The sequence below is a fragment of the Pseudocercospora fijiensis genome, assembly GCF_000340215.1.
Source record: "Pseudocercospora fijiensis CIRAD86 unplaced genomic scaffold MYCFIscaffold_4, whole genome shotgun sequence".
Classification (NCBI taxonomy): Eukaryota; Fungi; Ascomycota; class Dothideomycetes; order Mycosphaerellales; family Mycosphaerellaceae; genus Pseudocercospora; species Pseudocercospora fijiensis.
In genome coordinates, this window is record NW_006921535.1 from 5529600 (window position 1) to 5544375 (window position 14776).

The 14776-nt window shown below is 52.7% G+C and overlaps 5 protein-coding genes across 5 annotated transcripts in view; 1 reads left to right on the plus strand and 4 right to left on the minus strand.

The window, feature by feature from the left end:
• Nucleotides 1–326: 326 nt before the first annotated feature.
• On the minus strand, nt 327–1574 carry MYCFIDRAFT_47062 (uncharacterized protein; the record flags this gene model as incomplete). The annotated part of the gene is made up of 1 exon (XM_007927642.1): nt 327–1574. The coding sequence occupies one exon, from the start codon at nt 1572–1574 to the stop codon at nt 327–329; it is 1248 nt and encodes a 415-aa protein (XP_007925833.1).
• Nucleotides 1575–2468: 894 nt separating this feature from the next.
• Nucleotides 2469–6778, minus strand: MYCFIDRAFT_196840 (uncharacterized protein; the record flags this gene model as incomplete). Its single annotated transcript, XM_007928599.1, has 4 exons — nt 2469–2755; nt 3359–3697; nt 4115–6384; nt 6624–6778. 4 exons carry the CDS (start codon nt 6776–6778, stop codon nt 2469–2471), a joined length of 3051 nt encoding a protein of 1016 aa, XP_007926790.1.
• Nucleotides 6779–7950: 1172 nt separating this feature from the next.
• On the plus strand, nt 7951–10151 carry MYCFIDRAFT_89360 (uncharacterized protein). Its single transcript, XM_007928600.1, has 3 exons — nt 7951–8617; nt 8675–9359; nt 9612–10151. Exons 1-3 carry the CDS (start codon nt 8059–8061, stop codon nt 9772–9774), a joined length of 1407 nt encoding a protein of 468 aa, XP_007926791.1. The 5' UTR covers nt 7951–8058; the 3' UTR covers nt 9775–10151.
• Nucleotides 9419–12379, minus strand: MYCFIDRAFT_207849 (uncharacterized protein; the record flags this gene model as incomplete). Its single annotated transcript, XM_007928601.1, has 19 exons — nt 9419–9828; nt 9854–9927; nt 9957–10074; nt 10105–10158; nt 10186–10305; nt 10331–10375; nt 10419–10532; nt 10570–10622; nt 10653–10724; nt 10750–10949; nt 10980–10985; nt 11012–11295; nt 11324–11441; nt 11472–11521; nt 11566–11650; nt 11671–11947; nt 11992–12203; nt 12255–12286; nt 12315–12379. The coding sequence occupies 19 exons, from the start codon at nt 12377–12379 to the stop codon at nt 9804–9806; spliced, it is 2004 nt and encodes a 667-aa protein (XP_007926792.1). The 3' UTR covers nt 9419–9803.
• A 2021-nt stretch (nt 12380–14400) lies between these two features.
• MYCFIDRAFT_136844 (uncharacterized protein) overlaps nt 14401–14776 on the minus strand; it is a gene marked incomplete at both ends in the record, with an annotated part of 1998 nt that continues 1622 nt past the window's right edge. The window contains 2 exons of the mRNA XM_007928602.1: nt 14401–14581; nt 14638–14729. Coding sequence (XP_007926793.1) covers nt 14401–14581; nt 14638–14729 — 273 coding nt within the window. The remainder of the gene's footprint in view (nt 14582–14637; nt 14730–14776) is intronic.

A 14776-nucleotide genomic window follows, 5' to 3' on the forward strand; every position in this document is an offset into this window, starting at 1 on the left:
CGAGCCAAGAAGGTAGCCGCCAGTCTGCTATTCACATGCTATCCGCCGGGTGAAGAGCCATCAGGGGTGCTATCACCGTCTGCTCTGTCCGCACGACAGATAGACTGATAACCCTTATCCTTCTCAAGGATGATACTCACGGACGACTCTTCACATGCCTCGATTCCGCTTTGAACTCAATACTGATAGGTCTTGATTACCCTACCTCGACTTCACGAGAGGCCCGACTTGCAACTCAAACAACTGCACCGCAGTTGCCGCAATGGGAAGAGGAGCACCAATGGAGCTTGCCTTCCTTACTGCGGCCGCCTGTTGTGATCCATGGGTCAGCTCCACGGACTGTTGTCTGCAATGAGACGACTTACAAGCCTAATCCCAATGTGCCTCGCACCATCGATCTCCTGGAGATACCAAGGGCCTTTCTTCATCCTCCGAGCATAGTTCTCAAACTGGACATTCCACCCAGCTGCGCCGCAGATGATACCATACATCTGTTCTGCATCTAGACCGATGGCCCGAGTGAATCCTTGTGATTCCGCGGCAGCAGCAAGGTGGACTCCGATCATGATGTCTTCGAGATCTTGCAGACTCATCACAGAATCTGGGCGAATGGATGCTGACTTGGTAAGCTGATATACAGTGTCGTCAGGAAAGTCGCGAAGGTAAAGTCGCCATAATGCCGAGTCATCCATCCCTGGCCATCCGATGTGCACAGTAGTCTGGTATATCTGCTCTGCTGCAGCGACCAGTGGAACCGGGTAAGAGAGCTCGCCTGCTGTGCGCACAATAATGGCAGAATCTTTCTGGCTGTTTGTCATCGCGGAACGGACAGTGTCGTCATTTTCCAGTGCATGTGGTATGCGATTGCCCATGATCCAGCTTGCAGCCACTCCGGCTTGGAGATGATCGTAGACTTCTTGCGTGTTGAGACCAGCTCTAGCAGCCAGAGCCATTACCTCAGCGACCAAAGCTATTTCGATCTCAGGAAGGACCTGGTGACAGACTTTGCCATTAGCTCCAGATCCTGTCTCGCCGTTTGCGCCGGAACTGTTCCGAATTCTGTGGATATCCTTCCCGATAGCATAAAGCACAGGTTCCACCAAAATCATTCCCTCATCACTACCACACGCGAAGACGGTGAGCGTGCCGTCCGCAGCTCCAGAAGCTCCGCCAGATACCGGACAGTCTAGGAGGTGAATGTCAGGTCGATCATGGTCAACATCCAGACGCTGCCGAACCTCGCGAATGTAAGCTCCCGGAACCGTTGAAGACACGATGATAGCTTTATTCCGGGGGAGGCCAAGCACAGCGCCTGTTTCCGCATCGAAAAGCACGGAGGACACCTGAGTGGAGTTGACAACGATGATAAGCAGGATATCAACCCGGCTGGCAACTTCTTTGGGGCTTGTCGCAGCCTTGCCACCATCCTGGGTGAACCTTTCCACTAGCGATGGCACGATATCATATCCATGTACTTCGAAGCCAGCGGTAAGGAGATTCTTGACCATGCCTCTTCCCATGGCTCCGAGCCCGCATACCCCTATGCGCAATTGCTGCTGGAGTGGACTGCTCATGGTGAATATTGAAATGCGGTGATGGTGTGAAATATTCTAAGAGAAACCGTGCGATCATATGGAGTGTGTAACGATGTGCTACTGGTATTTTGCAAAGCTGTTGATACGTTGAGCCTATCACTCGCAGAGTCGCAGGTATGCGTTCTTGTATGACAGGTAACTTTCCTCTTGCAGTATCTCCTCGGCTAAAGTCTTGATTTAGGCGGTCTCCTCGCTCCCTCAAAAGTGAGATATTCTTCGACTATTGCGCTCCAAAATAAACGTTCGAAATGTGCTGGACTTCGTAGTAGTCGTCAAAATCTGAATAACAGGATCTCTGGCTCAGCATCCACCTCCTCCGCCCCCTCCACCACCACCACAGCCGCCGCCACCGCCGCCTAGACATTCAGTCAGCAATCAAGTCTCTTCAAATCTAGCAAGCGCGTTACATGTACATACCACCTCCTCCACACGCAGCGCCACCGCCCACGAAAACCGCACCACCCCCAGTCATTCCATGACCTCTTCCCCCTCGTCGTTTCTGTAAAGTGTACGGTTCATGATATGCTGCAACATATCTCGCATTTGGAGATCGATAGTCGGGTTTGGAACTTGCGCAGCCCATGATAGCGGAGATGTGGACTGAGGAAGGATATGCGTGGTTTTTCGAAAATTATGGATCTTGTGTACAGGAAGTCTTCTTCTTCTCCAGAACTCATACGAGCAGCCAGTCATTTAATATAAGTAGATGTATCCCGTTCTGCCTGATTTCACCTTGCCTTAGTTCCTGCGGAGTGCTGTGCTGTGCTGTGCAAGTCAGGTGTCATATTTTTGGCAAGGCCGAGCGGTACGTGTACTGTGGCTTCGTACTGTAGGCATTGGCGCGAATGCCATTGGAGCCTGATGGTACGTAAGTTATGATGTAGTGAAGGATTGGTAGCTTCGGTTTGTTTGGGCTGTGGTGCGGCTGAAGGTTGGTGCACTGCCACCACGATTTTTCGTGCCTGAGGCAAGAAGAGCTGGGTGAGTGTTCTGATTCTGGATTGTGCTTGTTGTCTCTTTTCGTATTCGTTTTGAAGGGATGGTGTGGAATCCGCCCTTCTGCATTAGTTGATTTGCGACAGTGGTGATTTGCTCATCGCTCAATTGCGTCCAGCCAGCCTTGCCCTGTTTCACAAGTGCACCAACATCAATCTCTTCTTCTGATATCATTGGTAAGTCAGGTGCTCGAGCATGACTTTGATACCAGCTGCGGTGCGCAAGCTCTGAGATGTCAATAGGTAGTGCTAGGACTGACAAAGCCGACTTGTTTGCCAAAGTGAGCTCTGACACATCTCGGACCAAGCATTATCTCGCAGAAGAGAAGTGTCGATCGACAGGACTTCCGAGCGGTGTTGATTTCTGCGATACACCCATGAACTGCTCAATGTGTGCTCGAATGACGCAGTGGCGGAATGGACTGATGCATCGTCGTCATCGGCGCTTGTATTGGTGTCGGATGTGTGACCTTGAAAGGAATGAATTGTGCCTGGTCGCATGGATGCGCCTGAGCTGGTCAGCTGCTTTGACATTTGATCACGTCCATGCGTCTCTTCAGATCGGCATTCTCGCGAAGCAGCTTGTTTGTGGCATGATCGAGACTGGAAGAAATATCATCGCTTTCGTTCTCTGTATGCCTGAAGAGATGTCAGCCATCTCCGCATTCCCACTTTCCCTCTGTTTCGTTTCATACCTATCCATCAATTCCAGTTGTAGCTTCCAGGCCATATGATGTTCCCGAAGTTGTGGCAAAAAAGACGACAAACCATGTTCACCTGCTGAATGTATCGCATTGATCTCGTCCAGATTGCTACGAAATCTGTCGAACAACACAACGGCGTTGGCGAGCAGTATTACCAGCCGATCAATCTTGACAAGAGCGGCCTGTTCTGGTGAGGTGTGAAGCCACGACGACTTGTAATTGAACGCATCCAGACTGGTCTTCGAAGCTGTCACCTCGTGGGTCAGGTCTGCGAATAGCCCTGTCTGATTTCCGTCGACTGATCTGACTTCCCGAAGTTGAGAGTGGATGGAATCCGTCAGAGATCGAAGGCCAGATATGGAGGCTTCGAGGCCAATTCGTTCGTGGCGAACCTCATAGACATCTGGTCAAGAATCAGTTCTGTGCCAGAGAAGTAGAGATTGAACGGAAGACTGACTGTATGTCACATTGCCATTAATATCTCCATACTGTACTCTGGCATTGCCACTTGCGGAAGTTCCAACGTACGACCGGCCAGGACCCCGTGGTGGAGCGATCTCCATCGGCTTGCAACTCCGCCTGTCGTGCTTGCTTGCCACCGAGGATTGGCCGGAGACGTGCCGCCAGGACAGGCTCGCAGTTTCTTGCCTTGCGCAAAAGGGTGTGAATGGAGACAATATTATAGCACCGACCTCTCAACTCGACATGCTCAAGCCGACATATCCCTACCTCCACACAATCCCTCGAAGCTCAATGCCTTGGACACAGATCCTCGCGCCAACCTCAAGCACCATAGAGCACTAAGTAGACGAAGACAAACCCTCATAAACCAACCCCAACGACACAACCTCCCCCTCCTCCTTCTCCATCATCTTCCAGCCCCCATCCCTCACCCTCGTAACCTCCTCCCTCACCAAAGAAAACAACTGCTCACTCCCAACCCTATTCCTCGGATCCTTAAGCAGACACAAAATCACAACCTCCACCAGCCTCGCATCCCTCTGCGTATAATACTCATAAACCTCCGGGTCGATCCTCGGCACATCCTCCGCATCATCGAACGTAAAATCCAAAAGATTTTGATTTCGTGTCTCGCGTTCCATCAACGTGAGCATCACTCTCCCCACGACCCAAACGTCAGATTTCGTCGTGACGAGTTTCTCACCAGAGCGTGGGTGGGCGTCGTCGTAGAGTTGTTGTTCAGGGGATCGGTAACCTCGCGTGCCTTGGCCGGGGCCTATGGGTTTCGTGGACTGCTGCGCGAGGCCGAAATCGCCGAGGACGGTTTGGGGAGTGTTGGGCCAGGAGGTCGTGGGGGGTTTTCGTTGTTTTAGGAAGATGTTGTGGGGTTTGATGTCGAGATGGAGGATTGGGGTCCAGGGGTTGGGGGGAAGGGTGAGGGTTGGGAGGTGGCCGGTCTCCATTAAGCAGAGAGCTGCGGCGAGGGATTCGAAAATTGACCAGAGGACTCGGACGGGGATGGGATGTTCGGCTTTGGCGTAGGCTTTGATGAGTTCGTTGAGGTCGCCGTGCTCGCAGAATTCTAGGTAGAGTCGGAACATCTTTTTTGCGTCGTAGGAAGCGTAGGCGAGATTTTGTACGATGCTTTCGGAATGTTGGAGATCGTTCAGACGACGCATGATTCCTGCTTCCATCGGATATCGAATACTCATCGGATGACACCAGAAGCGTGCGTTGTTCCATGAATCTTTGGATTTTCCAGGCCTGGGGCCGAGATATGCTTCTTTGATGGCAGTGCGACCAGTGATGCTACCGCTTTCATCTTTCCTCGTCCAGAGAGATACGTTTCCATACGTACCCGATCCGAGCATGTTGGAGAACTCCCACGTCCCTTGCTCTGGGAATGCTGCTCTATCGCTATCAACGCCAATGGCTTGGGCCATCTCAGCGGGATCTTTCGAGGCTGGGACAAACTCGGGAAGATCAGAATTGTCCCAGTCCTTGATGGTGAAAGGCTGCCCTCCTGACTCAACACGCCATTCAATCTCTTCCAAACCACGCTCCAGCTCGGACACTCGCTCATGGTTCTCCAGAGCTTTATTGACAGCGATGGCATGTTCCCATGCTTTGCGTGCGTCGCGCAGACTTCTTTTGCGATGATCGTCGATGGTCTTGCTGATTTCCTCGCAGTAGGCCTCAACAGACATCTTCTCCGGCCACGCAGGCGCTCGCACGAGTTGTCTCTCATTCTGCAAGGTCATGACCAGTGCGAAGAGATCATCGAATCGATTCTTTGCCCTCATGGTCTCGGCTTTCCTGTTCTGAATTTCGTTCTTTGCTTTCTTTGAAAGCCACTCCCACGCGACATTCCAGAACTCTTCTCTTGGGTCGACGTCTTTGGATGCAGATTGGTATGCCTGGTCCATTTCTGTAAGCTTCATTTCCAGCTGTGCAGCCAGTTGTCCAGCGCTGTCTTCGGTGTTATGAAAGAGGTTTTTGTAGCTTTCCCATCTGCTCACTGTTGCACGCCACTCATAGTTCTTGATGAGACTTTCCAGCTCAGACAGATAACGATTAGTAGAACGATCTGCTATATCGTCGATTGTGATGCTGAGATCCTCGCCTACCGCAGGCACTTGTGCGACACGCTTCGCCCTGATGTAAAGTCCCTTGAGTTCGTTGACGCAATCCAGTTCGATTGCGACACGCGACCACTGACGATCCCATCGAGGTCCAGTTGGGTTAGATATGTCTGCAAACTCACTTTCAGGATCTTCCTCTTCCTCTTCGTACAAGTCTTCCCAAATTTCATCCTCATCGATGCCAAAGGTGACGTAGTTCTCGATGTCGCCAGCATCGGCCCAGAGTCTCCCAGTTCCATATATCTCAGACAACTGCTTGACTATGTTGATCGCTTTTGTGGCGTATGTTGCGTCTTTAGGCCTATTCTCTGAAAATATGTCTTCAAGATAATCCTGGAAGTGTTGCGATGAATTACCGATTTGGAGATCGTTCAACGTCACGAGATCTGCACCGGAGAGATCGGGTCTGAGCTGCTCGAAGACATCCGTGTTGTTTTGTCCTGGCCTCACAGGCTGTATTGGCTCTTCAGATTCGTAGTCCGGCAGACTGTCGCTACCATTAGCTGCATTTTGATCGTTACGAGATTTCCTTCCTTCACTAGCTAGCCCACTGTCACTATCACGATGGCCTCTGTCGGCATCATGATTTGAGCTACTTTCTCCGCTGCTGTCATCAGGATCGCCTGCTCCGCCGCCTGGAACTGTCAAGCCTGCAACATATGGACGAGGGTCCGACGAAGTACGGTTCCTTCGTTGACCCTGTATACCTTGTTCGTCCAGTCTTACAGACCCTTGCGCTTCTTTTTCGCTCCCAGCTGTCTTGTCACTGCTCTCTTGCGCCTGCTCGTCTGCCTTTTTCCTCCGCTTCCGAGGCCGCTCGTCCGCATCTTTGGGTAGCGGTCGCTTGCCCCTTCTGTTGTCATCGCTCCCGTCTGAGCCATTTCCATCTCCCGCATCGAGCTTTTTACCAGCTGTGAGTCCGCCTTGTTTGCCAGGTCTGTTACCCCACGGTTCCGAGGCGTTATTCTTTCGTTTCACCGGTGGTGTCCCGTAATCTCGTTTTCGAGTTGTCAATGCTTGTTTGAATCCATTTGTACGACGAGTCGATAGATTGGTCAGCGGGGACGATCTTGGCCGAGGGTTACGGGATGCGATGTTGGCTGCTTCGAGGGCGCTATCGATTAACGATATGCCTGAACGCTTTTCTCTGCCAGTGAGATGATTTCGCTCTGCTTGGATGAGTGCATTGCGCAAATCGGTAGCGACTGTACGAAGATTAGGTTCGTCTGTGCCATAGTTTCGCGCTGCTTCAGGAATGGCATGTCTGTACGAATGCTGAGGACGTTCCGAGCCGGGGGCTGATATCTCTGCCATAGCAGACGCAACCTGCTGTCAATTATGTGCGATCATTGCCGCTCATTCACAGACTGGCTGAGGTGTAAGGAACACAATCAAAGAGCAACGTTCTCCCTTTGTGCCTCGACAGCCGGAAATGGGTATAATGTGCCATTGTCTGTTCCACGCAACTCTTGATCGATATATAAGCTATCAAAGTCAGGTAGCGCTATGTCAACTGGTGAGTGTGGTGTGCTCGTTCAGGGTCTTGCTGGTGTGTTTCTGCTGTAGCCATGCTCGTTCCAACAGGCGGAGCGGGCGCATTTCCCACTGCTCAAAGGAGCTGTACGATCGACTAGTTACAGGTCATTGAAAGAGCCATGTAATGTTCGAGGGCGGATGTGGCATTGCTTCACTTTCCGACGGTTCGAGTCGTAGGCATCGCGGCGTTCGCTGACATCCGTTGTCGTCGTCGCCGTTATGGGATGATCGTTCCGAGTCGTCCCCTGAAATAGAAACGCATGTCATGCCTCATTCATAGACTAAGCAGACGGATAAGATCATTCTATTACTAGTTTCTGCTCGCAGGCGGACTCATATCATTCGTGAGAAGGACAGCTCGAGTACCGCGAGACTCTTAGTCAGGGGCTAGCGAGTGCCAAGGAAAGTGAGGACTGCGGTTACGCTCGGGTCATTCCGGTCGCGCGCACTGTCCACCTGTCCATCATCTTCCGCTGCCAGCTCACCTCAACTCACTTCCACCACACCACACCATACCATACCACACCACACCACCGTCGACGGTGACAAGCATCGTCGTCGACTGCAACGAAGCAACCATCCCCCCTCTCGCCAACCGCAGCGTGTCAGCGCCATTTGACACACGATGGGTGCCGGCAAGAAGCGCAAGCGAATCACGCTGAGGGATCTCCTGGCGCGCCCGTGGTGCTACTACTGCGAGCGCGACTTCGACGACCAGAAGATCCTCGTCGACCACCAGAAGGCCAAACACTTCCACTGCCAGGTCCACGGCTGCCACCGCAAGCTCGGCACCGCCGGCGGCCTGCGCGTGCACATGCAACAGGTGCACAAGGAAGAGCTGCAAGAAGTGCCCAACGCCATGCCCGGCCGCGAAGACCCCAACGTCGAGGTCTTTGCCATGATCGGCATCCCGGAGCCCATCATGAATGCCTACAACAAAGCCATCACCGACGGCTACGAGGCACACGCGCACCGCTTCCGCCAAGAGACCGGCAACTTCCTGCCAGGGTCGATTGACCCAGAGGAGATGCCCGTGCACAAGAAGAAGAAGACGGAGCCGACGGAAGAAGAGAAGGCCGCCAAGAAGGCCGAGATTCTGCGTCGCAAGGAGGAGGTTCTGGCGAGGAAGAGGGCTGCAGCTGGGGCCAAGGCAGTCGGCAGTGGTGCTGCTACGACTCCAGCAGGTGAGGCTACCTGTCGCCCCCTGAAATCCACGTCCAACTGCTAACAATGCATCGTAGCTCCTGTCGCCGCCAAGCCTGTGACGCCCGTCCAAGCTCCGGTCTACAATACTTCACCTGCACCACAGGCTTGCCCACCACCGGCTACTGCTGTCTTCCCGCCTATCATGGTCCAACCGGCGATGCCGCCTCCAATTTTCGGCGCTTACCCACCTGCCTTCCCACCGCCTATGCCGCCAAGCATGTCGCCAAACATGCCACAACAGATTCCTTACGGCCACGCCACTCCTGTCTCCAATGTCAGCGCGCCTGTCGTACTCCCATTTATGCCGCCACCAGGCGTGCGCGGTCCACCGATGCCACCTGGCTTCTCTCCGCCACCCGCCTTCTCTCCACCGGCTCATCTGTCCCCTGGAACCACCGGCAACTCTCCCGCTTTCCGCAAGCCATCGACTGAGAGCCCTCCTCCGCAAGCTTCCAAGCCTGTCGCCGATACCTCTTCCAGCGACCCATTCATGGACGGCATCTCGCAATTGATGGATGAGGCTCAAGCCACGGCCATTGCAAGATCCATCGAACCTTCTACCAAGACTGAGCCGAACATCAAGGCCGAGCCCTCTGCTTCTCAGCCAGAAAAGGCCACTGTCGCAGGCAAGAAGAAGGCCGATAAGGGAGCCGAGAAGACCTTTCAGCCGCTCGCTGATAACACCACGAGCTTCGAGGAGGCCAGAGCTCGTGTGAACAGGTACCGCAATTTTGTGCCCCGCGCTGTCAAAGGCAAAGTCTAGCCGCCTTTGCCTTCGTCGGCCCGGGTACAATCGGAACCTGCAAAGGAGAAGACAGTTATGCAGAACTTCTATGAACGTCTGCACCCGAAGCCTGAGGTCCCGGAGTCTAAGGGCTCGAAATCTAAGCACTCGAAATCCAAGGGCTCGAAATCTAAGCGCTCGAAGCCTAAGAAGCCAAGTGCGACAGCTTTGTACAAGGAACTCGGCAGGGAGCTTCCGCTCATCGATGGTCTCGGCCAGGATTGGAAGGACAAGCTCGCAAAGCTCCAGATATCTGATTCCGATGCCGAGACAGATCCCAGCACTCAGCAGCAACCTGGCCAAGATGATGGACTGGATCGCACACGGCAAAGCCCTGCCGCCTCTTCCTGATCAGCTAAGTCCTTTACCTTGACCCTTGGTCATTGACTCGTCTGAAGGGATGGGCTAACTTAGCACGACACAATATCACTCAACAGGGTTGGAGAACCGCGCAGCTAAGTCTTTTTCCTCACGCGATGTTGACCATGGCTCGATCAGGCTGACCTGACAACACTTTTACGCCCCGCGGTCACCATTGGCGTGACTGCTTCATCGTTGCGAACATCGCTATGCGTCTGAAGTACGTTTGAGAGCAGATGCATGAGGCATATTTGCTCTGGAAGGCTCTCTATGTCATGTACTGAAAATGCGCTTTTGCGCTGCTCTGGGAGTAGCGGACACTAGCTAGCGCCTGCATAGTAAGTCGAATCAAGCGTGAGTGCTTTCATACAAAAGCTGTGTCATCCGATATGTGTGCTGTACGTAAAGCTTGGTCGCGCCGTCTCCATGGCCGCGGCGAGCACTGAGGCAAGCAGTGCTGATCGCTGCATGTGATTCGCATGAGCCAGCATAAGCGTCCATTTCAACGGCAGGCAAGGAGCTCTCGATCGTTTGCTTGCGCGGAGACCTACGCTTCCCTGGCCTGAGGATTTCAGTAGCATTCTCTGGGTACCTGAAGGTGGGAGTGGCACGAAGGATGTACGTTCTTCGGGCACCCCGCGTGCAGTTCTTTGACGGTCACAACTCCTACCAGTTCCATGGGTCTAAACGTCGCATTCACCTTCTCTCTCCTCGCGCCATGCAGAGATTGTGGAGTGTCAACCGCAGGACTTCCCAATCATCACTTTGCCTTCTCGACCGCGCGACGCCAACGCTGCGAAGTGCCAATTACGGTATTCCCTCTTGAGACCGCCACTGGTCTAAGAATTTCACTGACATTCTCTGATCACTCGACCTTCCATTCTGTACACAGCGGCTTGACTACGACCTCTCGCCCCTGAGCATCTCATTGACGATCTTCTCTGATCAAAGCCGAAGTGTCGCAACGCGGTTCGGGATCTTCACAGCTTGAGCACTTTCCCTTTTGTCTTGAATTCGGGAGATCTGGTATATCTTTCGATCGATCAAGGAGAAGCGGTTGTAGCGACCTAGAACCTTTCGATATTGAGGTCTTCGTGGTGGTTCGGGAACGGGTATCTGATACAGTGGAAGTAAGGAAGAAGCCAGCACGATCGGTCGATCATTCACTGATACTCTTGAGAGCTATCCAGATACACGAAGTGCTCATCAGATCATGCAAGGATTTGACGCAATGGGCCGCTTGCTCGTAGGTTGGTGAGTACTTGCGTTTCGGCGTCGAGCTCTGCTGCTTCTGATGCTGACCTGAGTGTCGAGGGGGGATGCGCCAGTAGCGACGATTTTTGACGCTTCTTTGAGGACGTTCGATGCCAAAACCTTCGACTTGGACGATTTAGATCCGAGACTGCGGCGCATGAGATTACTGGAGAGGACATCAGAACAATGTCTGTCAATGGTTCCACAACTGTGCCATCCTTTCTTGAGTCGAGAGCAGCCGTGAAGCTACCAACTGGTCTGAGTCCAACCATGCTCACGTCTGCACCTGTCGAATCGAATGTCTGCGTTCTTGTTCTGTCCGTAGAAGATCTTGAAATCGAATGTCGAGAGTCTTGAGCGAGAGCCGATCTTGTTGTTCGCTGTACGGAGTCTATGAAGCAAGACTCGCGCAAAATCAATTGATGCTAGGAGACCGTCGATGGCACGATGAAGTTCGAGTGGCTTCAACAGCGGGACCGTCCCTCTTGCCATTTGCATGGCAGCAGCGGATCGAGAAGTGATGTTGACAGGGGGATGAAGCTGCGGGTCCAACGGTCGTTAGGCTGCAGACTGCGGATCGCTTTATGGGTAAACTTCACCGGAAATTCTCTCTCTCAGCAACAACATCTTCACTCAAGCGAACAGAAGCCACCACCACCGGCAAAACCACAACCGCGAGGGAAGCAGCAGCAGCAACAACAACAGCAGCAGCAGCAGCAACAACAACAACAAGAACAACAGCAACAGCACCACCACCAGCACTAGCAGCACCAGCACCAGCACCACCAACACCAGCACCACCACCACCACCAGCACCGACACCAGCACCGACACCACCACCGACACCACCACCGACACCACCAACAACATGGCCATGACGCCGCACGTCGCTCGCCTGCTGGAGGTCCTGCTCGCCGCCGAGGTGCCTCCTCGTAAGTCCTACCTATCAGTCACGTTCAGAGTCAAAGCTAATGTGAGCCAGTGGAAGGCATCAGCTTCTGCCAGAGGGTGATGGCCCTCATCCCCTTCGTCCCGTCGCTGGGCCCGGCGCAACTGGCCCTGGAGCTGGAGGACTGTGTGGAACAGCTCAATGCGAGCTACGAGGGCAGCATGGCGGTGACGGAGGCGCTCCTCTGCCTCTGGAACCAGAACTGAGGCATGAGCGCCTCATCGACCAGGCAATGCTGTCGATTTGATTTATGATAGCGTTCAAGCACCAGTGAAAGACTTGTACCTGGGCCCAGGAGAGCTCAGCAGTGTTTGCAGAAATACCACACACCACTACGAAATGATTTTTTAAGACGGCGCGCTCGCGCCGCAAAGCCATAGCTGAGCCTTTCATTTCCAACGCGTTGTTTACTAATCTCCAGCAGATAGCAGAGCGCCAGATGTGGTTCGCGAGGGTGAGGTTATACTGACTCTTCTCATGGCTTCGACGCTTCGACCGCAGCATCTCGACCAGACATTTCTAGGCAAATCCAGCATTGGCAACGGCAGTGTCTTTCAACGAGAGCACTCCACAAACCCTCCTCGCGTTGCTCACGACTTCATCCAAGCTCATCCTCACGATTCGAAGCCAGCACGCCGATCACAAACCAATATATCCTGACACCGACACGCAACACCGAGTGACGACCCCGTTAGCTCGCAGTTTCAACCCACTCAATCCACGGCTTCCCCCAAACGCTGCCGAATATGCTCGTCCACCGACAACAGCTTCGTCGCTCGATGACAAGAGTTCAACGGTGATGGCAACGCAAAATCACATCACATCATCCATAAGCTTGCTATTCCCCATCACACGACAAAACGCCAGCCAACCGATCGAACACACAACGTCGAGCGACAGCGCTTGGGTGAGAGATGGCGAAGGCTTCATGCAGAAGGTATCAACTGTGGTCGTTCGATAGCGAACAGTGTCTTTTCGCGGGGAGTGCCACGTCGAACATCACAAACTGATACAACTCCATCACAGGGCCTTCTAAGCGAATCGTTGCAAGCCTGTGAGCTCAAGAACATCGACCGACTGTCACGAAGGCATAGCGCCGGCCAATTTATATCAGAGCCTTCCACCAAAATACAAATTCCGCACTCGTTCAATGTAGATCAGCAGCTTCAGATCTTGTCTAGTTCGTTGAGTAGATGCTCCTAGGCATTTGGGTGAGACGGCAGGCAGGCACGGGAACTTGTGGTCCATTGTCTGTTAAGAAAGGTTTTTGGACTGCGAGGAACGAGATTGGACTTTTCATCGGAGAAATTTGGGACCGCGTGGATGGGGATCTCGTTAGTAAGGGGAAGGGAAAGGCATGTTGAAGAGCTGGAAAGGAAAACTCGGGACAGTGTACGTGAATGAGGATGGGGACACGTTCACAGTATCGAGTAAGAGAGGCAGGAATCTTTGAACTACTGTAGGATGGCGTGTGTTTCTCCTAGGCAATTCTCGGTGGTGGATAATCTACAAGCTGGTTTGCAATTTTGAAGAGGAATGAGCCGGATTCGATGAATTCGAAGAGTCGATCAATGGAAAGAGTAAGTCGATTAATTCAGCGAGCGTACCCTTTCGGCACCAATCGCCACGTAATTTTACCTTCACTCATGCTAAATCCTTCCGTCGAAAGGTCAAAACCATCCTTCCTACTGCCAATCCCTTGACTTGCGGTCTCCCATCTTTCGAGAAAGCGGCTAGTGTTGCGCAGAGTCTCGACATTTATCCTTGTGTCTTTCGAACATCAATCCTGGCAAGCCATACTCGAGCTGAAAGCCATACTCGCCGACCAGCTTATCAAACACAAACATAACATATCCGTAGACTCCACACTTTCTGAAGAAAATCAAGACTGCGGCGGCGTCCAAACGTCTCTTCAGTCAGAATTTGATCTTGAAAGCTCTTCGTCACCCTCGACGCTGAAACAATACCCGACCGATTACAAGGTGAACCTGTCACCATCTTCCAATTCACTACCGCTCCACAACTTTCGAGTCAAGAGGACTATCCGAATTTGAATTCGTGTGCGTTGTATAGCCAGCTAGCCAGAAGATGGGAGATGTTAGCTGCTTGCACCTCAGCTGCCTCTTATGTAGTCCCGAGATTGAGCCGAAAGTGATGAATCAGTCTACTACTCATATCGGCTGACCACTCCAGAATTCATCGTCGTCGGCACTATCCAGCTGCGACATCAGGGGCGTTAACGGTACGGCTCTTCAGCTTAGTGCAGCGTTTCATTCGTAAGAGTGTAATCAGCACTCACCTCACCCTCACCTCCATCTATTCTCATCCCATCCACAGCCCACATCTCATCCTCGAAATGCAAATCCAAACGTCTCATGCCATTCAATTCAGGGTATCTCGTACTCCACAAACCCCTAATTCCCATTCCCATTCGTGGCTCTACGACTCATATTACCGCGATACCTTAAATAAAGCTCATCGAGAAAATACTCATGTTTAATCCCCGGCGCCCTCTTTTGTCGAAACTCCTCAATAGCAGCATCTAACTTCCAACCCAGACGTTCGACGAGGTAGCAGATGATGAGGAAACCGGTTCTACAGACACGAAGTGGTCAGCTCAGTTTTCGGTTTTTTGTTTTTTTGGAAGTGACGGCGTACCGATTAAGCCATAATGTCGATGCACAGCTATCGTAGCACCCGACTGAAGAGATTTCCGCAAGCCATCGATTCGAGCGATGAAATTCTCGACTTCTCTGGGCGTAGGGGGGAAGTATAGGAGACGGTGGGGAT